The 25,228-nt window shown below is 42.6% G+C and overlaps 1 protein-coding gene across 3 annotated transcripts in view; it reads right to left on the bottom strand.

Moving 5' to 3' along the window:
• PRKAR1B (protein kinase cAMP-dependent type I regulatory subunit beta) overlaps positions 1–24,047 on the bottom strand; it is a 118,179-nt gene extending 94,132 nt beyond the window's left edge. Inside the window, exons 1-4 of one of the 3 annotated variants that reach the window (XM_084640767.1) lie at positions 23,865–24,047; positions 23,047–23,128; positions 22,287–22,470; positions 1,342–1,512 (exon numbers count right to left, since the gene is read on the bottom strand). In XM_084640767.1, the coding sequence (XP_084496893.1) occupies positions 1,342–1,512; positions 22,287–22,463 (348 nt within the window). In that variant the 5' untranslated portion in view covers positions 22,464–22,470; positions 23,047–23,128; positions 23,865–24,047. Of the gene's footprint in view, positions 1–1,341; positions 1,513–5,759; positions 5,995–22,286; positions 22,471–23,046; positions 23,129–23,864 lie in introns of those variants that run through there. The other 2 variants (XM_084640766.1, XM_084640768.1) reach the window with 2 other exon arrangements.
• Positions 24,048–25,228: the final 1,181 nt, after the last annotated feature.

The raw sequence follows: 25,228 nt of genomic DNA, 5'->3' as shown, positions 1-25,228 counted from the left end.
TTCTTAGAACTACAATACTCACCTGCTGAAGTGAAAAAACAGATTGACAGAGCCAGAAGAGTACCCAGAAGTCACCTACTACAGGACAGGCCCAACAAAGAAAATAACAGAATGCCACTCGCTGTCACCTTCAGCCCCCAACTAAAACCTCTCCAGCGCATCATCAAAGATTTACAACCTATCCTGAAAAATGATCCCTCACTCTCACAGATCTTGGGAGACAGACCAGTCCTCGCTTACAGACAGCCTCCCAAACTGAAGCAAATACTCACCAGCAACCACACACCACACAACAAAAACACTAACCCGGGAACCTATCCTTGCAACAAAGCCCGATGCCAACTCTGTCCTCATATTTATTCAAGTGACACCATATAGGACCTAATCACATTAGCCACGCCAGCAGGGACTCATTCACCTGCACATCTACCAAGGTGATATATGCCATCATGCGCCAGCAATGCCCCTCTGCCATGTACATTGGCCAAACCGGACAGTCTCTACGCAAAAGAATAAATGGACACAAATCTGACATCAGGAATCATAACATTCAAAAACCGGTAGGAGAACACTTCAACCTCTCTGGCCACTCAGTAACAGACTTAAGGGTGGCAACTTTGCAACAGAAAAGCTTCAAGTGGTTGGAATGGAAAGGGAAGGGGTGGGAAGAGGCGGGCCAGGGGCGGGGCCTCACAGAAGTGGTGGAATAAGGGCGGGGCTGCGGCAGTGGGGGGCCGTGGTTAGCGGTGCGGCCCTCAGGCTAATGTACTAGTCCTCATGTGGCCCTCATGGTCATTTGCATTTGAGACCCCTGATTTATACCCTGAGGTGCTTCCATTGGGAATTTTCCCAGCAAACTGACCGAAACAGGAGCATTAGTGTGGTAAAATGTATCCACCTTTTCATGAAAGCTTTGCAGGGCACTGATCTCGTTGTCTTATATGAGCCTGTAAATTGCCATGCACATCTCATGGCACTCTGAAATAATGGCTGGAGGGGAATTTAAGATTATGATGGGTCTAAAGCCTATGTCTGTTAATGGGAAGATGAATAAAAGTCCATGCTCTTGGGACCACCTGCCAAAGATTAAACACATTTAATTTTATAAACATAAATTGATTTGCTTGAAAGAGCCCTGTGAAATAGAGTCCAGGGCTTCCACAGACTGTAAACTTCTAGTTCTTGCTTCGTTTATTCTTAATTTGTGCTTGGCATTTCTTCAGAAGAAGTGGCAATATAAAATGACCCAACCATTGCAACTGATGTTTTACAGAGTAAAATGCAAACAGATCACTTGATTGTAACATACACTTCAGAATCAAATAGATGCTAATACGTTACCTTTCTAACATAAGAAACTGCATCTTCCTCAGTGTACACCTCAGCACTGACACCTCCCCTTCTGCGTCGAGCTTTCACCACCGGGTTTGGAGGAGGAGGAGAAATCTCATCATCATGAGAATCTGACTGGGAATTAGATTTCTGCCGAGCCAATATTTGTTTGCATTCTTCCTGTAAGTGAAAAGAAGACACAGATGCATTTTCCCTTCATAGCTATGTAGCTGCCACCCTAAATAAAACTTGGTATATTTCTTTTTGGTAACTCAGAGCAATTTATTCATTTCTACATCTTAATCAATGTTTTTACATTTGTGAACTTTTGTGTTTTCTGATGAAGGACAATTAAACACTAGTGAACCGTAGGAAGGAAAACCAGCCAACATAATCTGCATGTGATGGGGTACACAAATCCAACACTGGGCTGGAAGGGGTGAAAGGACATTACTGAGCCTTGGTAGCCCCGCCTCTCTAGCCCTGCAGGGCATGCTCCAACTGGAGAAAGGGTTGAAAAGGAAGGAACCCAGCTCAGAAGGAGGGAGGCTGGGGAGGAGGACAGACCTGCCCTGAAGTTCCTGACAAGGGCACTGGAGAAGCCTCCCTGAGGGAATAAGGCCATATGAATGTAAGCTGAGAGAGGAAAGCAGCAGTAGAAAGTGACCCAGGGAGGGTAACTCAGAGGACACCTTAGGATCCAGACACTGTTTACTCTCCTACAGCCCTGGGTCGAAACCTGGTGGAGTGAACAGCCTAGGTTGCCAACTCTGACTGAAGCTATTCCAGGACATTTTTTTCTCCTCAACATAACATCGCATCATTTTCCTAAAATATCCTATTAAAATCTCCCAGATTGCTTTCAATAGTCACCGGGAGGTCAATGTCGATTCCCGGAGACTCCAGGCCAATCCTGGAGGGTTGTAACCCTAGGCTTGGGCTAGTCTATCTCTGCCATGTTACAAGAGGGACCCAAACCACCTGCCCCCTGCCGCACTTCTGATTAAAGGAGGACCAAAACTGCAAGACCTATCCATCAGGAGATAGGGTGACCAGGTGTCCGGTTTTCAATCAGAACACCCAGTCGAAAAGGGATCCTGGCGGCTCTGGTCAGCACCACTGAGCGGGCTGTTAAAAGTGCGGTTGGCGGTGCTGCGGCACTAAGGCAGGATAGTCCTTACCTGTCCTGGCTGGCTCCACGCTGCACCCCAGAAGCAGCCAGCAGATCTGGCTCCTAAGCGGGGGGCCAGAGGGCTCCGCACACTGCCACCACCCCAAGCACCGGGTCTGAACTCCCATTGGCCGGTTTGCGGCCAATGGGAGCTGGGGGGGCCGTGCCTGCAGGCGAGAGCAGCACGTGGAGCCTCCTGGGTCCTGGCTCCCCCTAGGACCCAGACCTGCTGGCTGCTTCAAGGGCACGCATAGTGTGGTGCCAGAACAGGCAGGCAGCCTGCCTTAGTCCCCATGCTACACTGCTGACCAGGAGGTGCCCGAGGTAAGCCCATACCCCAACTCCGATCCCCAACCTCCTTCCCCAGCCCTGAGCTCCCCCCAAAACCTGGAGCACCCTCCTGCACTCCAAACCCCACTCCCTGGCCCCACTCCAGAGCCTGCACCTCCAGCCCAGAGCCCTCACCCCCTCCCACACTCCAATCCCCACCCTCACTCCAAATCCCTCGGCCCCACTTCCCAGCCTGGAGCCCAAACCCCATATCCCCAGCCCCACCCCAGAGCATGCACCCACAGCCAGAGCCCTCACCCCCTCCTACACCCCATCTTCCTGCCCCAGCCCAGAGCCTCCTCCCATACCCTGAACCCCTCATTTCTGGCCCCACTCTGTAGCCTGCACCGCCAGTTAGAGCCCTCATCCCCTCCCGCACCCCAACCCTCTGCCCCAGCCCAGTGAAAGTAAGTGAGGGTGGGGGAGAGTGAGCCACTAAGGGAGGGGGAATGTAGTGAGTGGGGAGGTGGGGCCTCTGGGAAGGGGTGGGGCCTCAGGGAAAGGGTAGGGCTAGGGTGTTTGGTTTTGTGTGATTAGAAAGTTGGCAACCCTACCAGGAGGTGACACTGGGTTTGCTATCCACTAGGCCACCTAATCCATTAAGGACACTATTACACTGCATAATGCATAAGAAATTGCCATAGTACTAGACCTGACCCTGTCTCTCATACCAATTATCCACCAAGGTATCTTCATTGCTTTCAATGGTTTAAATATTGCTGTGGGAAGAGACAGAGACCTACTATCACTTACGTTCCAAAATCTTTTTTTTTTTCAGTTGATCTTTAGAAGCTTTGAATTTCCCATGGGAAGATACTCATGGAGGAGTGAGTAAAAGAACAGACTTTGTCATGACTATGTTTCTCTTAATAAAAGAGTCTAAATCAAAAGCCACACATTAATCACATCACTGTACCTCTGCAAGAAGCTCTGTTCCAGGTTTCCCACAACCAGAACACAGCAAAAATGCTGGCTGACCTTTTTCAAGAGGTTGCATATTCTGGAATCTCCACTGCTGGGGGCCAATTCTAATCTCACTCCTGATTTATAACAGTGTAAGCAACTCCCCTGAAGTCAATGGAGTTACATCCATGTAAAAACTGAATAAATGAGATCTGAGTCAGTCCCTGGAGGACAATGAAAATTGATGGCTGGTTTAGTGCCAGCTGGCCAAAAGAAAGGCTGTGTTCCAAATTGCCACTCCTGGAAAACAATATAGAAAACCAAGGGGAATCCCTGAAAGAGGGACTAACAGGGGAGAGAAACAGTATGGGGGAAAAGTCCTGAGAGTTACAAATGTGTGTGGCAGTGAATGGTGTTTATCAAATTGTATCATGATCCACTGAATTTGTTTAACTTCCCCAGAATTTAACTTAACAAAACTACTTTCACAGTAGCACTCAAAGTCCCCAGTAAGATTAGTGCCTCATTGTGCTAGATGGTGATACCAAAAAACAGCCCCTGCCTTACCCACATTCCTATCTAATTTGCGTGTAATACATGGAGGGAGTGGAGGAGGAAGGATGAGGGTACCAGTGATAGTCATGTGATTAATTAACATCTTAACCAGTTGGTTTTGTTGACACAGGAAATGAGTTATGGTTAGCTCATCAGGTATGACACCAGAAAAGAGTGTGCTACATAAAATGTGTCCTGTTTTACTGGCACATGTCCACAACTTTAAAGCTTGTAAGAAAAACAGATGATTAATACATGGTTTGCCATCGATGTTTATGAATGTCTGACAAATCCAGCTATGCTGCTTATCAAAAAGTACCTTTTACATCAAACCTGATTGTATTGCTGGTGCCTGAGTTAAGGCACAAATTAGTAAGTCTCAAGCTGCATCATTCAAAATGACAGCTCCCAGCACATCCTTGTTTTGGTCAAAGATAATTTTTAAGATCTAGACTACTGAATTTTTCTGGAGACCAACAGAGAAATACAACTTATGGGCTGACGAAACGCTTGATTCCACAACATGCCAAGTGTGCTCCTGTGGGTGACGAGCTCCCTTTATTATTTGGAATCCAAGGCACTACTGCAAGACCCATTGTGTTAGGTGCTGTACATGCACAGAACGAACTGATTTTATGGGACTATTCACCACCTTGCAAAATAGAGCTCCAAGGTACTGAAAATGTCTGCAATTCTATCTCAAACTATAAATCATGCAGTTAGAGGATGGCTAGACTGGATTTTCATACAGTCTCAGAACGGTGAATCATACATAACATTCACACCAGATTCCTCCCCACGACACACACAGTAAGTGTCTGGATGCACCGTTGTATTGAGCAGAAGTATGCAGCGACAGCAAAGCAAACATTCTTAAAGAACATACAAAAGTTCTGTGCATCAAAAATTTTAATTAATACCTGTTTACCAACATCAAACTGATATATTTTTGAAGAATTTCAAATATTAATAACCCACACTGTGTTTTTAACTTCATGTAGTTCTCCAGTTGTATAGTAAACTCTGTTCATTGGTGGCCAAAACTATATACAGTTTCTCCAGACACCTGATTGCAAACCTATAAATCCATCCTCCTTCTAAGACAATATTCTGCTAGTAACACTTTAATTCTGAAAGTACAATAAAAGGTACACTATTAAAACCAGATAGTCAGGTAAATAATTATATAATGTTACTTTGCACTTAACACTGTCTTTTCATACATGGCATATATTAATACAGAAAATGATTTATTTGCAATATCTGAATATATGCTTTCTCTTGTTTTTTTGTATATTGTATAATAGGCATTTGTGAAGAATTAATAACTAATATGTCCCCTAGTCCAGTACAGATTCATAAAAGGTAAAAGGCTTAGTGAGGTAAAATAATATCACAATCCACACACCTCTTAAACCCAAATACAGTATAAAACAAAAAATATTAAATAATTATAAAAGTGAGTTACCATATGATTCATTTTAAAAAGAAGTCTCTTCGCTACAAACTCTCTTTATATAAGCAGCAGACAGTTGACTGGTTGGCTTTTCCATGTGCCGTTATTTGTAGTCTAGGTATGCTTTCCATTACTGAACTCAAGAGTGCTTTTTGAAAACAAAAGCATACACTGTGTCCAGGGTATTGCTCTCAAATAGCCATCTTCCTTATATCCTGGGGTAAAACTACATAAACAGAGCAAATATTCTGAAGGAAGAACAGACTCTCTTAAGATTAGTTCAAACACTGATCATCAGACATAGCTTGCTATGAATGCTTGTACAGAACTCACTTTCAAGTAAACACCTCACCATTCTTTTGTTGGCATGACAACAGGCTTTCTCACTCTCTGTTGGAATGGCACAGAGAATTCACAACAGCAGGGAAATCATATTTCCAATTTAAAATGATAGTCTATGGAGAAAATAGGCATACAGACCAGACCACTGTATATCAGGTGGTAGTATTGGATCAAATCCAATAGCAAGTGCCTTATTTTCTTGACTTTTACACTAGTAACTGAACTGACTTCAGTGGAATTACTCCGAACTTACACTGGGGTAGTAAGAGGAGCCTTGGGCCTGAAATGTGTAAAGCCACTACTATAATGGAACCACATCAACACGCCCAGAAGTTACAAATCCACATCACTGCCTTACAATAATATAAACCATTTCATCTACAAGGAGTGTGATCCTGCTGCCACCAAAATCATTTGGGTCCTGATCAAATACCATAAAATTCAAGGCAGTCCATAGTATTGCCAGCAAATTCAAAGGGAGTTTGACTGTGAACTTGGAGTACTGCAGTTAGCAGCTTTGGTGCACGTAGGATTAGGACAAAAATTGGAAAGGAAACAAGAAATGTCATCCTTGCCTAGAATTTAAAAAAATAAAAATGTAAATGTCTGCAGTGGCCTGTGTATCTAACGTATGTATGACTGTAGCTAAGGAACTTGTCCTGGGAGACTTTGGAGCATGACACAAAAGAATTTAGTGTGCTGACCTCAAAGTAATAGGTCACTTAGTCTCTGATTAGTGTTTTCATAGGGTATGACACTGAGCATGAAAATGAGCCATGGTCACAATGCTGAACAAGTGTTTGAGTTAGTCTCTTTCTTTCATACTTCAGTTCAAGAGTATGTTTCCTAACCCATAGACTCTCTTCTTTCTGAGTTGGTACATTTTCAAGGAGAAATTCATTTTCAGTAGTTCCTCCTCCTGTATCAGCTTTTTATGCTCAGTCATTGTCTGAAAACTCAATGTGAAAGCATAGAGACCTATGACACTTGACAAGGTCCAAATCACTGTATAGCTTTATAATAACATCCAGAAAGACTTTAAAAAGCAAAGCTGGCCATTAAGTTTCATTAAGTGATTTCCACTTTGCTCCCCACACGTTATTCACTTTGTTCTAAAACTGCCACCCACACAGAGTGCTGTCCTACTGAAATATTTTCTCGTTTTCCAAGTTTAGTCCTCAAGAAAGTTTCCTAATTGATGGCCCTGAAGTCTGTGTCCTGTTTATCCACAGACAATGTACAACACTGTTAATGACTGAGCAACCTTCCTGATTTTTTGCCCCCAGAACTGACCTGGAGTGATCACCACGAGGGAGGAGAAAGTAATTCAGTTTTCATGACCATTCAGTTCTTGCTAGAGACTGCCACCTGGAATTATAAAGATTAGAACTGCAAAAGATTTATTAGCTCAAACTATTCCACTTTGCAGGCAGTGCCGGATTGATCTCTTCAGTATGGGACTCATTCCAAGCCCATTGAAGCTGATGGAAATTTTGGAGTTCTCTACCCCATTCCTCTGACTCTGCAGTCCTCACATCTCTGACTGCTTTTCTGTCAACTCCTCACAGATGTCCCCGTTCCATCTACATCTCAACAGGGAGAAAAATGAACTTCTTATCTTCCCATCCAATCCTGTCATCATCACCATAGACAACTCCACTATCTGCCCCATCATATGGGCTCGCAACTTCAATGGGGCTTTTTGACCCAATCCTCAGCATTGCCCCACCTACATCCAGGCTGTTAAATGCTGTCATTTCTTCTTCTATGGCATCTCTGAAATCTGTCTTTTAATAACCACCCCCTACCACTAATGTCCTTATCCATTTCTTAGGCTATGTCTACACTACAGCCTATGTCGGCAGAATTTATGTTGCTCAGGAGTGTGAATAAACCACCCCCCTGAGTGATATAAGTTACACCGACACAAGTGTTTGTGTGCATACTGCTATGTCAGCAAGAGAGCATCTCCCACCAACATAGCTTCTGCCGCTTGTGAAGATGATTTTATTATTCAGACAAGAGAGAGCTCTCCCGTCGGCAGAGCGTCTTCACCAGATGCATTGCAGAGGCGCAGCTGTACCAATACAATGATCTAAGCACAATACTATTGCCAAAACATTCCTCTCTTCTTTGACTCTGCCTACATCCCGTTCATCTTCGAATCCCTTCACTGGCTCGAATCTCTCTTACCTCCTGTATCGCATTAAAACTTGTCTTCCACTTCAATGCCTTGCAGAATCTCATTCCATCACCAGCAATGCCCTAGTTTCTTATATATACGTCACTATAAAGTAGCAAGGTTACGTTACAAAACACAGAAGGTATTTTCAATGTTTAAAAGCTCATGTTACCAAACAGAGAGAACTGTAGCCAAAGGTTCTGCTTTTAAAATCCAAGCCAAGCATGCATTTGTATATATATCTAGTATGTGAAGAAAAAATCACCTAAATCTGCTTTGCTTCTAATAGCTAAACATCACTTCAGATTGAACTGTAAGGATATTTTGCTGTGCTTTTCAGCAACATCAATGCTTCTGCATGAAAGTTTTCAACTTTGCCAATATTACAGGATGTACAATGCCAAATCCACAGCTGTTTACTTACAGCCAGATTCTGTTATTCTCATTTATACTGGGGAATACTTTAATCCACAAGTAACTCCATTGAACTCAGCAAGACTATCCGAGGAATAAGGATTTATTTAGTGTAAGGGTGGCAGAAACTGGCCCTTAGAGCACAGGAAATAAAAACGATTATTTCTGTGAGGTAAATCATGAGGGTGCCTCAAAAACTCTTATTTGTGGTATCACTCCTCAGTTATCCATGTTCCCTGACATCTCACTGTTCTCCCCCAACATACTTCTGATGTATTTAGAGTGCTTTAGTAAATGACAGAGGTACCAAAAAGATGTGGTTCTGATCTGACAACAATGCAAATCAAATTGGAATCCTGAAAAATCAGTTCCTAAATTTCTTTGCTTGTGTTTACTGATTAAATGATACTGCTGAAAAGAGAAGACTAATAAATGGAGAGGAAAAAAACAAAATTATGGATAGCAAATGACACATGAAGTCTGTGACACTACTTCCTGGAAACTCATCAGGCTTAGAAACAAAATTTATTTTTCATGTTCTGTAGATAATCTCCATCGCCAAGTCCCTGTGGCATTTCAGAATGTTTTAGAAACAAAATTACATAATAAATTACTATCATGTATTATTTATATAGCATTCACATACAGACACTAGGTATGTGGGGGATGGGATGCAAGAAAAGTAAGTGATAACTTCACCATTTGCTTTAAGAACATCTCAGTAGTTCCACAGGTTGTGTTTAGTTTCTCTCTGATTCACTATAATCTCATGGTGTAGAGGGAAGGGAGCTGGGGTTAAATGGCTTTTTGGATTAAGTGAATTCTCTGAAGGGATTTAAAGTAGGAGGGTGTTGGCCCACAGTAGGCTAGGTTGAGGATTCATGGATAGTAGGCCATATGGAAGAAGACATAAAGATGGGAGATGGATCAGTAAAAAGAGAGTAATTAGTAAAGGTGCTAGGGCACCTTAAATGGGGCCAGGGTTGAGACATAAGAGGTAAGAGCAGGCACAGAAAGCAGAGTAGATTTGTTCTTCATCAATATCCTTTTATCACTAATATTTACCCAGAAAGGCTGCAACAAGATTTTGCAACAGACCTTTCTTTTAAAATGTCACTGATCAAAACCGACATAATTTGGTGCCAAGTGTCTTTAAGATTTTTCCTTTGAAAAATCCAGATTTACTTTTTTTTTTTAAAGCACAACTGCCATAAGCTTCTGGTGCTGCTCTAAATGCTATTCTTATAGCTAAACAATATTCCTCCAGAGTAGATTTGATGTTGATGAACCAGAAAAAAAGTTTTCTTTTTTGTTCTTACACAGACTCAGTGCTTGAAAGTGAGCAAGTGCCTATTAGAGGCACCGAGTGGACACAGTTAGTTATATTTCTGGGTGAGAATTCAAGACGGGGGTATTTTTTGTAATTTTAAGAGGAACTCCTAGATATTAAAACTGTCCCTTGTTGCTGCTGACATCACCTGGCAGAATGGTTACAGAAATATTGTTAAAAAGCACTTGATAGTGTCTGTTTACTTTAAAACCAAACTCCCTCAGTCTTGCCCAGTCTCTTACACATGTTTCAAGGTAGATCCAATTTATACCAATTTTACATTTCCATTTTATTTGCTATTATTTCTATCTCCCATGCACTTTATTTAGAGTGGTTAATATGGGCAAAGCTGTTTGACACAGCTTTAATAGCCTGATCCAGACTTTCCCCAAAGCATCTTCTACAACTAGAAGAAAATGAAATAAAGTAATTTAGAAATTAGGTTAGTGCCCTTGAGTAAAGACACAATGACCTTTTGGCCATGACTAAACTAGCTGCAGCCTTACTTAAAAGGCTCTTGGGAAGCCTTGCCCACCACACTGACAGAGAAAGGATATGGGGAAAGAGAATTTAACATGCATCACAGGAGAAAGGACTGGAATCTTTCATCTGTCTGCATCCTAAACTTTGACCTTACATGACAAGTCGGTATTATATAGTCAAACACATTTCACATGCAACAGCAAACCAAATTAGTGAAAGAACAGCTAAGCCATGTAAAGTAACAGGACCAGATCCTTGACAAGAAAAATCAGCATAGCTCTAGCACCAGTGACTTCAATAAGAGGAGAGTTCGACCAACAAAGAACTCTTTTGAAATTAATTATCACAAGCAGCAGGCAGATCAACCACTGAAGTAGAATAAAGACTGAACTGCTCTTGTACCAAGATAAATCTACACTAGGAATCCCTGATCAGTTTTTAAGCAATCATGTAACGCTTTTACCAGTGGTATAAACTCTAGCATAAACCTAGCATACGGATTTTTGCCACTATAACATCTAACCATGGCTGTAAAAATACCTTTGCCCAGTCTATGCCAGAGCTTATACTGGAGCTAAAATATGGGTTTGAGGTTCCCTAATGTATACAAGACCCTAGATGTGGTCTCTCTAAAACAATGGGGGGGGGGCATTGTGAGTGCTTGCACCACTTCTGCCTTTGCTATAGATAAATAGAAGACATCAGTCTCCAAGAATGTCCGTTATAAACATTAAAAATCTCATCCACTACTTAGGGCAAACTAGGCCTGCATTGAATCTTCATGCTTATGCAATTCCCACAGATTTTTCTGTATGCTCTTCAGTTTCAGCTTTCACTTAAAAAAAACAGAAGCTTTTAGCTGTTCTGAATGCAAAAATAGGTGTCTCAATGTAAATCAGACTACTGCCATTTTACTGAGACTGCAACAAGACCGAATGAAGTAATAGCACCAAGAGAGGTGTGAACTTGCCCTATAAATTTTAACAATGGTATGTTTGCATTTAAACAATTTCAAGCAGACTATGAGCCAACAGCTGACTTCCCTCTGAAGTACCTGGCATTGGCCATTCTCAGAAGACAGGATTCTGGGCTAGATGGACCTTTGGTCTGACCCAGTATGGCCGTTCTTATGTTCTTATTACTTTAATTTGAGTATGAATGACTCTCGTCAGAGCCATGGTGTCATAAATATAAAGGGAAGGGTAAACCCCTTTAAAATCCCTCCTGGCCAGAGGAAAAATCCTCTCACCTGTAAAGGGTTAAGAAGCTAAAGGTAACCTCGCTGGCACCTGACCAAAATGACCAATGAGGAGACAAGATACTTTCAAAAGCTGGGAGGAGGGAGAGAAACAAAGGGTCTGTGACTTCCGTTTTTGCCGGGGATAGACCAGGAATGGAGTCTTAGAACTTTTAGTAAGTAATCTAGCTAGGTATGTGTTAGATTATGATTTCTTTAAATGGCTGAGAAAAGAATTGTGCTGAATAGAATGACTATTTCTGTCTGTGTGTCTTTTTTGTAACTTAAGGTTTTGCCTAGAGGGATTTTCTAAGTTTTGAATCTAATTACCCTGTAAGGTATCTACCATCCTGATTTTACAGGGGTGATTCCTTTACTTCTATTTACTTCAATTTCTATTAAAAGTCTTCTTGTAAGAAAACTGAATGCTTTTTCAATGAAGTCAAGGGTTTGGGTCTGTGGTCACCTATGCAAATTGGTGAGGATTTTTACCAAACCTTTCCCAGGAAGTGGGGTGCAAGGGTTGGGAGGATTTTGGGGGGAAAGATGTGTCCAAACTACGTTTCCCAGTAAACCCAGTTAGAGTTTGGTGGTGGCAGTGGATATTCCAAGGACAAAGGATAAAATTAATTTGTACCTTGGGGAAGTTTTAACCTAAGCTGGTAAAAATAAGCTTAGGAGGTTTTCATGCAGGTCCCCACATCTGTACCCTAGAGTTCAGAGTGGGGGAGGAACCTTGACACATGGACATTTCTGAACTGATGTTTGTGCCCTTAAAATGCTTATTTTGAGGCACTTTAGTTTAGGTAGAATTTTGTATACTTGAGAAATGAGTGAAGAGCAGCTTATCTGTTGAAGAATTAACCAAAAATATTGCTGTAGCTTTTCTCCACATATAAATTACCCCAAACAACAGTGGTGTTACTCCTTATCGAGCTAGCCAACCCCCAATCCAGTTTTCCACTAGAAATTAAATCACTAGGGCCATTGAATAGGGAAGATGTTGAAAATACTATTGTGCTGATGCTGAAAAATAATTAAAAACCCAAAATGAAAGCACTACACTTGAAGAGAGCTGGGTCACATGAGGTTGTAAACCCCTTTCAAAACAGCAGAGACCACTGCAGGAAGCAGGAGCTGGCAAGGTATTTAAACAAGCCTTAAAATTCTATCGCAATCTGATGAAATTCTGCTCCTGGACAATGACAGATCCAGCACTTCTTTTGGACTTCATTACCTTAATTCAGCAAGATTCTTTACTCATGTGCTTCAAGTTACTTATGTGCTTGTCTCATTGAAGTCAATGTTTTTTGAAAGTCAATGGGACTACTCATGCTTAAAGATAGGCATGTGCTCAAGTACCTTTCTGTATTAAGGCTTTAAATCACCTGATAATCAGAAACTAAAAGCAAAGGATACATCTAGACAAAGTAAGGGCAGATAATGAGCAACTTTCCCTCAGAGTCTGCCAATAAATTCCAGTCCAGCAATTCCCCACTTTGAGAATTGGGAAGGTATTGTCATATGGACAAATGAAAACTAAGACAGGGAGTTAAGTGATGCTCTAATTTATTTCTGACACATGGTTCTTAAGAGCACAATTTCAGAGATTCAGGTTTCCCTAATGAGTAAAATAAGTTACTAAAACACATCACTCCTGTGTTTAAAAAAATCTAGGTTAAGGGGTTTAAAAATACAAAAATTTCCAGTCTAAACCATGTTTTTCGAGGCAGCCTGTTTGCCCTGTCTACCCAATCTATCAAGTTCTTATACTGGTGACCAGCACCGTAGTGTCTCTGTGCCTCTCACAGTTCAGAAGATATCATAATATTCCTCTAATACTTCATCAGGTAGGAAAATCTGCTCAATTTTTTGAGGGTGGTTGGGGAGGGGGTTGGGAGCATGTGTGTATGAGCAATATTGCGGGAAAGCTAACTTGACAGAATGAGCTGTACACTTAGTTCTGAATGCAGGGACGTTAACAGTCATCCTGGGAGTGAGTTTCATTGTTTTCATCTGGTTCCTGTGAAAGTTCTGTCTACTGGGCTCAAGAGGCTCCCCACTACTGGCTGAAAACCTTATTGCTACAGAGGAATGTAGCTATTATGAGAGGTCACGGCTACAGAAAGATGGTCTGACACTTGGGTAGCTAGGTCCCTGGGTGTATGAGCATTTATTATCAAGCTAATATTTTAACAGCTGTGCATCAGTTTACTACTGACTTTATTTCAGCAAATCTCAGCCCTGTGTTAATAGTAAACTTGATATGGTTTGGTTCCTTCTCTTTCTAGGCAGGAGATATGTGTGCAATTATCTGGGGATCACCAGATGGAGCAAGTACAGATAATCCTATTCTATTCTATACAGATAATCCTATGCATTCTATTACTTAATAGGTAAAGATTGGGGAAAATCCTGTATTGCTATTGGAAAACAGTGTTCTCAGAAGCTGTTCCATACACTGGTAAAGTGACCAGACTAATTTCATAGGTGTAGAGCTGCTGCTTACAGTGATGCTTGAAAACACTGGGCCTGATCATACAATATGTTGAGCATCTCATATGTTGAGGCACTGAGTGCTCTCCTCTCCCACCAAAGTCAGCAGAAATTGAGGGCAACTCATCACCTGACAGGGGGTCCTCAGGACCCCACGAAACTGGCCCCGTGATATAATAATCAACCCCGCTCAGGCATCTGTTTATTTAAAACTAACGATTATTAAGAAGCTCATCTCCCTGTACTGTCTATTGGAGAAGAGGATTTGGCTAGTAGGGTATGAGAGAGTTCGGAGTCTACTGCTGCTTTCTGGGTGGGATGTTTCAGCCCCTTAATTGGCATTTGGCCAATATATTACCATGTATTTCATTTTCTTTCTGTGTACATGTGCTGAAGGAATTTGTTGATGGGCATACCTTATAAATGGAAAAGTAAAGTTGCTAATAATAAAATTCAATATAGTCTCTTTGCGAAGTGAGAGGTCTAAATATGATAATTGGCCAAAGACACCAAATTAAATGGTTCCTGAAGGCTAAAATACAATAATGTATTGCACCATTTTAGAGCTTTCTATTTCCCCACTTTATACAGGCACTAAAAGGTTCATTGGGGTTGTGGTGTGGGGAAAGAATCACAATTTGCTGACGAACCAGCCAAATAACTAAAATCTCCTGGTAGAGATGAGTGAATCATCCCTAAATATATCCATCTTCCCTTAAAAGAGCCATTTTACTGTCTCAGAAATGCGGTCCAGCTGAGCTGTCCATGGAGTATGGTAATGCTCTGCAAGGAGACTGAAGAAAGGCAAATTCTTTAGTCTTAACTACTCCAGCTTTTCGTTTTTCTCAGCCTCCAGTGCTATTCTGAGTTTGCTCTTCCCCAGTGTCTGGTTCTCTCTTATCCACTGCAGCAGGTGGTTGAGGGTTACGAGTCCAATCTAACTCCCTTTTACGTCACTGGGAGACTTTCCATTGACTTTAACAGGAGCTCGATAAGGAAGTCAACAATAATACAACCAATATGTATTGCTTTACTTAACAGAGACCTCCTCTCTCCTTGTGTGATATTGCCACAGTAGCAATCAGCTGACATGCTCAAACTTGAGCCCCCTCAATTTAAAACAGAGTGTGTTGTGCAGTGACTATCCATATTCTAAATTATGCAAGGTAACAAAAGGGCAACTCAGTCAGCTATATAAAATTGTTTATAAAAGCAAGAAAAGTTGGAGACAAATATTGGTACAAACTGGATTCACCTAAATCCTAATCATATCTAAAAAGAAAGCCCCAAAGTTCCTGCAGCTGCCCCCCTCTAAGTGTGTCATTTTCCTCCCCACCTTGTTTCCCCTTTCTTCTCTTTTTTCCCCCTTCTGTTTAACAAAAGCCTTGCTGAGCCAGACAAGATAACTCCATCCTTTGCAACATTGCTGTAAGTCTGACCAAAAAGGCAAGCTAAAAGCAATGCCTTTAAACAGCCTGTGTCAGCTGACTCGGGCGATGGGTCTGTAAAACTGCAGTGTAGATGTTTGGGCTCAGGCTTCAGCCCAAACTCTGGGACCCCTCAAGGTGGGGAGGGTCCCAGAGCCCACGCTCCAGCCCAAGCCCGAATGTTACAGAGCAATTTTACAGCCCCGCACCCCAAGCCCTGCAAGCCAAATCAGCTGACATGGGCCAGCCTCTGGTGTTTAATTGCAGTGTGTAGACATACCCAGAGTGGCTGATAAGATAGTATGCTCTGCCTGCCATCTCCAGCACCTAGGATACAAGCAAGAATGAACATTAGAGACAGAGACTAGGTTCTCTTTTGCTATCCTTTCTTTCTCTCTTGGTGTGTGTGTGTGCTTGGTTTTGTCCTAAAGGAAACCAGATACGTTAATTATTTCTCTTTTCCACAAAAAGGACAAGGTAATACCATCTAAAAAGTCCATCAAGCAGAGGTATCCCCCTATAAAAGGTTCTATATTGCTAAAGAGAATGGGAATAAGGGGAATTGTTCAAATGAAAACCTTAATTAATTCTTTAAGTTCCAAATGCTTTAATTGTTTTCTGTCTTTTTTTGTGTGTTCAACAAAAGGTTAAAGATTTTTAATGGCAGTTGTTACAATGTGAATAAACCAGCAATAACTCTCCATGGAACCCCAGACCACGCTTAATGGTTTAATGCTATAACAGTAAATAAGGGGTTTATTAACATTTTATCCTTTGTTGGGCAAGGGATATTGCCTTAGCAACACTATAGATGTGTTTTCTATGATTAATCATTGGCTTAGACAATTGCACCTTTGATCCAACAGACCCAGGATTTGTTTACATTCCAGGCATGCTGCAAAGTCCACTTTTTCTTCCCTTGGGCATTTGGGGAGGAGGTGGCTTGGAAGAAATGGACTGTTTGGGGCTGTACTTGTTAAGGGTTACAGAGTAGCAGCCGTGTTAGTCTGTATTCACAAAAAGAAAAGGAGGACTAGTGGCACCTTAGAGACTAACCAATTTATTTGAGCATAAGCTTTTGGTTATGAGCATACTAGCTCACGAAAGCTTATGCTCAAATAAATTGGTTAATCTCTAAGGTGCCACTAGTCCTCCTTTTCTTTTTGTTAAGGGTTAGGCTATTTTGTTCTGGTTTGTGAAAACTCTATCTGTAAACTACTGATGTTCAAGGTCCCACATTTTGTTTTAAGCCCACTGCCTTCTCATTCAGATCTTTCGTTAAGAACCATCATCAATCCGTGCTGTGCCGAAGTCTTTGTTAAAGAAGAAAGTAATCTTAATGTCACTCTGGCCTTCCCCTCACAATCCCTCCTTAATGTTTTGTCACCCATTGCATTGTGTCCTTCGATATTTGTTTATAAACTCCTTGGGGCAGGAATAATCTTGACTTACCTGTATTGCTAGGCACCTGTCTCACTTTGGAGCAATATAAAATAGTAAATAAGGTAAGAGCTGATGTAGTATGTTTAAGACAGCAGGACCTGGCTGTATTTAATGAACAGAAACAGATGTACTAATGATTCCCAGCAATTATTCTTAAATTCCTATATTCTGGAATTGCTACGGTTAGTAAATCAAGTTTGTGTCAATAACACCTCCTAATCAATAACATTGAAGGCAGGCTGGTCTCTGAAAAATTATGGCCTGTAAGCATCAAGCTGACAACAGGCATTTTTTTCTCTCCTTACCTTTTGCCCAGACCTGACAGTAAATGACTGGTATAGATTTAGATATCAAACTTTAATCAGTTGCAGAAGGCATTGATTTGTGATCTTACCCAGGTATGATCCTCTTGAACCAACAGACCTCATCCGGCTAATACTTGTTCCTTTGTCATTCGTGAGACTATACCTATTTGTGTTTGCACGATAGGGCCACGTGTGATGCATGATTATTGGAGTATATTATGTTTTCTTGAGTTTAATCTCTAGTTTAATTATGCAGTTTAAGATATGTAATGAGATCATTAGCATAATAATACAAACTGTATTTTTCAGTCTCCTGGATGTAACTTCACTGCAGTCAGTAGGGCTGCACCAAGAATTAATTTGACACTGTGGATTTATCTTAATACATTTTCTAATGAGCTCCAGTTTTTAAATGTTTGAGAAAATACCTCTCATCTGAACCCAAAATTTCTCAAGTGAATTTTGGAGAATATGTCCTGGCATTCAAGGCTATTGCCATTTCTAGTGAAACAAAGTTAGATTTTCCATTAACTTTAGAAATTTGGAAAATGAACTAAAATATCCAATTTTTTGAAAATAACTCTTAGATCAAATGTTTTAAGCAAAGTCTTAAACCCAAAGATTTTCACTGCTCTCCCTAAGCAAGAGAAAATATTGTATGAACAGTCATATTTGGTGTTAGCTCAAACTCTGATGGCAATTGTCGAGCTCCTTATTCGGCAAACACAAGGTATATTAAAATTGTCTTGGCACACTTGCCTGTAATAATAGTGTCAGTAGGTATTAAAAACAGGATAGAAGGTTTCTGAAGCAATTCTCTTGACTTTTGTTTACAAATTATAAATCGCCCCATCACAAGCCATCAAAGTGCAGGATTCACCAGTTTTGCACTCTTGGGTCCTGATTCAGCATGTGATGCCAAGAGCCCATATGGAACCTCACTACTTCAGTGGGGTTCCACATGAGGACAGGGATGCACTTGTGCACATGGCAGGGCTGAGGATTTTATGTTGCTAGCAACATATTGGATCTGATCATCCTAAATGCTTCTACTCACTGAGGGGCCACACAGCTCAGTTGGATCTAGGATGATTGCACAGAAAAGAGGGGAGTCCTGCCTCCACAGCACCATCATACTGTTGCCCCTGTGAGTTTAGAGCTCAGCAAGCTGGGTACGGTTGTGAGGACCACTCTCCCATGGCATTGGTTCACCCCATCAATCCCAAACAATTGACCTAGTCAACCTTATCCTACACTGGAAGACCCTCAATGATGTGAGCCCGTTTCCCCTCAAGGACGTCTTTGATCGAGGGAGTCATGCTGCTAGACAGAGACAGAGACTAACCACTATTTGAAAGCTGTTGGTTTCCAGGGATGTCCCAAGATCTGTAGATTCAGGGGGCTCAGTGTTTAAAGTGGTCTGAAAAAAGTGGGGAGCTTATCATAAGCTGGGATCAGCAGCTTTGGAAAGACATTGCTTAAAGTGCACCCCTCAGCAACCCAGCTCAATTATTTTATTTTTTGGCCAGGTCTACAACCCTTTGGGACTCCAGCCAACTTTAAGCACTGCAGGGTCTGACTCCCCTGACTGTTCCCTAGGAGTTAAGACAAACATTGCCTCCTTCCACTGTCAACATGAAATTCACAGAATTTCCTGTCCTGGTTGGTTTTTTCCTCACATAACAGGTGATCTAGCCCCTAATCTCATTCAGCTTTCAAAACACTGGAAAGTTTTCACTGGTTTGTATGGGGGCAAGTTGTTTGCCTCCTGATCTATATACTACTATGAAGCATTATCCACTGCTCTCTCCTGAAATAGTAAAAACCTAAGTGAAAACAATGTAAGTTCTCTGGGCAGGGACAATGTAAATTCTAATTCTGTGTACAGCATCTAACACAATGGAGCCATGATCCCTTGCAACTGCAATTCAAATAAATAATCCCATTAGCCAAGGAGACTAATAATAAAATACTGAAATAATACGGACTAGCGTGGCACATTTTAAGAAAGCGTTTTGCAAAAGTATGATGCACGTCGCCCTCACACTAGCTACAAAGTTCAGAAGATGTGTACATTACAATAGGTAAGTCTCTACCAATACATAGCAAGGTGGAGGAACCAGAATTGGTTTCATTGTACTGAAGTGGAGCTCAGTTTTCAGAAGTTTAGAAAAAACTGTTTTGATGTGAATTTTGTCTTTTTTGTGATATATGTGCCACAGCTAATGACCTTGGTGGTCCACTCAGAGTGTTACCCCCCCCCCATAACATGGTGTATACTCTAAGTTGTTTCCAACAGTATACAAATATTGGGTTTTTTTATTTTAAAACAACCTGAAGCAAATACACTCCAGCAACCACACAACGCACAACAAAAACACTAACCCAGGAACCTATCCTTGCAGCAAAGCCCGTTGCCAACTCTGTCCACATATCTATTCAAGGGACATCATCATAGGACCTAATCACATCAGCCACACTATCAGAGGCTCGTTCACCTGCACATCCACCAACATGATATATGCCAACATATGTCAGCAATGCCCCTCTGCCATGTACATTGGCCAACAACAAAAACTTCAAAAACAGACTCCAACAGGAAACAGCAGAACTGGAATTAATCTGCAAACTGGACACCATTAAATTAGGCTTGAATAAAGAGTGGGAGTGGATGAGTCATTACACTAACTAAAAACTATTTCCCCTGCTAATTTTCCCCCTACTGTTACTCACACCTTCTTGTCAACTGTTTGAAATGGGCCATCCTGATTATCACTACAAACGTTTTTTTTCTCCTGCTAATAGCCCACCTTAATCGATTGCTCTCTTTAGAGCTGGCATGGCACCCCCATTTTTTCATGTTCTCTCTCTCTCTATATATATATATATATCTTCCTACTGTATTTTCTACTACATGCATCTGATGAAGTGGGCTTTAGCCCACGAAAGCTTATTCTCAAATAAATATGTTAATCTCTAAGGTGCCACAAGTACTCCTCGTTCTTTCTGCTGATACAGACTAACACGGCTACCACTCTGAAACCTATCATACAAACAATGCATGCACAACATATAGTATATAGGCTGCATTTGCAGCCAACTGATTATTATATTTCTTGTTCTGTGCATATTTTTTTCTTTTTAACCTAAAATTCCACATTTACAATAAAAATACTTTTAAAAATGAAGTCAAGTTGCAACCACATCTAACTTAGACCATGATCCTGCAAAGATTTACACACTTACTTTATGCACGCAAATAGTCCCACTAGGACTCTTAGGCTTAAAGTTAAGCATATGTGTAAGTCTTTGCAGGAGTGAGGCCTTGTACAGTTAAAGATCCAGAGCCTCATACTTCCTTCTGCATCTATGCTTGGAGGGAATCCTGTCTCCACAGAGGAGAAAGTTCTTTGCTACATGCTTCCCCTCTTCCTTCTCATGCCAAGATAGCTTCTGGGAAGCTCTGTCGGGTTCCAGCTGAGGATGTGTTTATCAGTGCTGCTTTTCCCCACAAAGGGCAGTTGCCTTTTATGGGGATTTAGGGCCAAGTCTGCCTGTGACCACCTTATGAAGGCCTCATCAGGGGGTAACTGTCTACTCCAGGTGGCTGATTAGTAAATGAGCACCTGGACCTAATAAAGATTATCCAAGCTTAGTTAAAGGAAAACTCTAAATGGAGACAGGAAGCTCTAGTAGGGAGGAGCTCCCTGAAGACGGCTGAGCAGAGAGCCTAGAGGGTGAGCTGTCTGTGGAATCCATCAGAATGGGGAACCTGTAAGAGGTGCTCTTAGAGAGGGGAGCCTTGTAGGAAGAGAGATGCAGTCAGCAGGTATCCTAGAGGACCTGGTCTCAGTCAGGGTCTCCTAGACAGTGGCCGGAGGCTTTGCCAGGCAGGGATCACCTGCTATCCCTGGGGAAGAGTCACAGTGGACTAACCTCCCCACACTCCAGAGAAGGCTCTTACTCTGGTAGGAGCAAGAGTCCTAACTCCAGAGGCAAAGACTGGAACTGAGAAAATCCTTGAGGAAGAGCCTGGGTAAAGATGAGCACTAGACTCAGGTGAGAGACAGGCTAAGAATGACCCAGTCCTACAGCTGAGATGTTGGGGTGAAAGTTTTGTTTATACTCTGTACTGGCTTTTCTGTTAATAAATGAAACCCTCCACAAGAAGGTGCTTCTTAGCATCCAACTGTCTGTTTGGACTTCTTGATTCCTCTGGGCATGAGAAAAATCAAGTAAGGGTTCATCTATAACACTATGCCTGTCTGTAAGTGGGCACACCAGATCAGCCTAGCATGATGACATGCCTCTACACTGTGCAAAATGCCTTTTCAGAGCAGTCAAAGTATAGACAGTCCCTATAAGCACCACTCCTGCGGTACTTGTGCTCTCCAGCATGGACAGGAGTCAGTGTAGTCAAGTAGCAGATTGGCCTCTGCGCATTTCCTGAGATCTACACAGAACTTGGAGATTCCATGATGGAGGTAAGGAATCTCCTGACATTGGAATGAATAGGAAGAACCCACACATTGCTCTGCTGTGCAGGTCCTTCTGATGGAAGGGGAGAACAGGGCCCTGTATGTTATAATGCTATAAATTTTTGTAACTCTCTGGATCAATTTTACCAGTCAGTGTGAGTGTCCTTGCAATCTGAGGAGAAATTATAACCCTTATCCCACAAAAAGAAGTTGTGCATGATATCAGATATTGCACTGCACATATGCAAACAAAAGTTTTTCTCTTAGGAGCTTTTTTAAAAGGATAACTACTAAAGCAGAATGCTAAGAAAAGATTGCACCCAAATATATGAAACTTTAAGAACATCCTTTGCATTCATACACTTGGAAACTGAAAATAGAAGCCACATGAAAGCCACTGACCTTTTCTAATTTTTCAAAATGTTCTCTGAGGAACTTCATTGGCCGGTCTGGTTTTGCTATGCAAAGGTTTACAATGCACTCTTTCAAAATCTGTTGGATGTTATGCTTCTGAACATAGAGTTCACATCCCTTCAGGCTCTCATCTTCTTCCACATTGCAGGAGGAAGAAGCAGCCATCTTCAGGCTTGTAAACAGAAAACAAACGTAGGTAAGAAAATGGTGCAATTAAGATATCAAAGAGAATTCCTGAAGTCTTTTGTCAAAGCAATTTGACAGAACTAAGGTATTTTAATATTGTACATCTTCTCTTCACAAGCTAACAATTCAGCACATGTCAATGTCGTGGCACTTCACACGCAAATATTGAATCATGTCATCTCTACAAAAGCAACATACCAAGAATTACAAAAAGAGCATTCAAATTATTAGACATTCTTCAACATTTGAAAACAATGGTGCAATAAATCATGCACAATATGAGTTTTAAAGATATCTGCTAAATAACAATTTAGACTAATGTCCCTATCGGTATACAAATGGAGTCTAGATCCCTCTCTTCAGGGTGCTAGATTTCTGTAGAAGATGGAGGGGCATCTGTCTCTAGTAAAATACTTTAATACTCTTTTTTTTAAATATATATGGGGCAGAGGAGTTTGGTGATGAAGGAAAAACATGTTTGATTCCTCCAATTAATGTGTGTTCACCCAGTACAAATTAAAAGGACATATGTTTGTGGTCTTTTCGATCTATATTAACTTACTTATATCAGAAGATCATTTAAGTTTCATCACATCTTCTCAATTCCCATCATCAGAGCATCTTTTGAGGTTTGCTTTCAACCCCTAGGAATGTTTCAGGAGGGGACAATTTCAAACAAGAGGGATTTTTTTTTTTTTTTTACAGAAAAACAATAGATGAGATGCTTAAATGCTCCCTTGGAACAAAAACGACACAGCAAAATCCTTCATCACAAGAGCCAGATGCTCTTATAAACCTGGCTCAAAATGAATCCGAAACGAGACAATTCTCCCTCCACCTAACTGAAACTTGGGCTAAGGTTGGGGATTATGTCTTAAAACAGATTTGGAGGGAAACCCCTTCCTCCCAAGAATCCATTTCAAAGCAGTTTTTAAAGCGTCTCCCTCCAGTGGGAGAGAATTTAGCTGTGTGTTTTACAATGAAGTGGGAGAAATTTCATGCTGGACTGGGATTTGTTTTCGGCTAGGGGTGTAGGAAAGGGGGCATCTCCTCTCCTTTCAATTGTCCCAGTGCGGGAGACGATATCCCCCCCCCCCATCAGAGCATCTCCCAGCCTTTGTGAAGGGCACCATGTGGGGGTGAATAAGGGGGGAGAGAATAAGCAGCCCCCTCCCCTGCCTCCACTAGCACCAGGCTGTGTGCTGAAATAAACCCATTGTTGCTGGGGAGCAGCTCCAAAGCCTGGGGATGGGGGAGGGATGGAGAGGGAAAGGGGCTGTCAACGCCGGAGAGGAAGGAGGACGGAAGGGTGCCAAACCAGGCTAGGGGACAAGAGGAGCCGTGGGGAAAGGATGTGGAGTGAGAGGGCCATATAAATACCTGAGTGGCTGGAGCAGTGACAGCAGCAGCTCTCCTCTCTCTTCCCTTACGCGGGGGGGGGGGGTCCTGTTATTCCGCAGCGCGGCCGCCTCCTCCTCCTTCCCTGGCTGCTGCTACCTTTCCTCTCCCTGGGCAGCCGTGGACGGGCTCCAGCTGAGGGGGCCCCTTCACCGCCCTGCCCCCCACCCCCACCCCCCGCCGACCCCAGAGAGCTCGCCTGCAAAGCGTTCGGGCGCTGCAGCAGCTCCCCGGCAGGAAGTCCCGTCTGCTGTCACTCACGCGGAAGCGCAGCCTCCCTCACCAGGCAAAGCCGGCTCTGGCTCTGGCTCTGGCTCTGGCTCTCGGGGGGGGGGGGAGGGGGGCAGGCGAGGGGGGAGAGGCACCAAAGGAGGGGCACGCAGCCTGCCCAGCGTGTCTGAGAGGCAGATAGGTACGCCCCAAGCTGCCCCAAAGTGCCCTGGACATCTGGAGCTTGCTTTTGGGGATGGTGCTTAGGAGATGGAGTAAAGGGCCAGAGGAAAGGGCAGATGTGACATCGGTGCCTCTCTGTGGCAGGTATACCAACCCATTCTCTGTTTCTGTGGCTCATACCCTGGCAGTCTTGCTGCGTCCCCAGCTGCCCCAATAGCAGCAGTTGCCAGGTGTGCTTATGATCTGCTCTTGGCACCAGGGCTGCACCCATTTAGCTGCCTGTGCCTTTGTCACCCCGATTAGATTACAGCAGTGCACTTGACTTGGAGTTATGCCTTGAAACTTCTCGTGCAGAAAGCGGTGGCTTACCCGCAACGTGTCCCTGGACGTGCACATTACACCTGTGCTCCACAACCGCCAGCTAAGGTCCGGATCAAGCTGGAGGGGCTGGGTTTGACCTCTAAAGCCCAACATGGTGTGGGGCTTGTCACTTTCAGAAACTGCCTCTCTGCCCTGTGATATTGCAGCAGTTGTCATCCTGTGAGGTGCTCAGGCTCAGAGTTCCAATGTGCTCCCATTCTGTTCTACATAAGTTCTTATACAACCCTCCTCGGCATAGTACCTGATGCCTTCCTGTCATGCAATAAGGAACGTGACTAATCTGTGTCATGTGATACATTTTCTTTCCAGGAGTGGAACCATGTGCACAGTATAGGTTCTTGGGGAACCAAGGGCTGAGAGTCACCTTGTTACCCTCTGCCTCCAGCATGAGGGAGACTTGTTTGTGCTTAACTGGGGGTCAGCTCTCTGATGCTGCCAGCCTGTGAGCCAGCCAAGCACTCTCTTCTGGGCTATGCCAGCCCTTACTTTGCCTTGCAGGTTAACAATAGGTGCGTCCTATCCCCAAGCCTCTTTGAAGTGTTCCCCTGTAGTGTCCAGCTCTTTATCCACCA

The sequence above is a fragment of the Lepidochelys olivacea genome (genome assembly GCF_965140295.1).
Source record: "Lepidochelys olivacea isolate rLepOli2 genome assembly, chromosome: 10".
In the NCBI taxonomy this organism is placed as follows: domain Eukaryota; kingdom Metazoa; phylum Chordata; order Testudines; family Cheloniidae; genus Lepidochelys; species Lepidochelys olivacea.
Note: the sequence above shows the minus strand (reverse complement) of the source record. Positions and strands in the feature narration are given on the sequence as shown.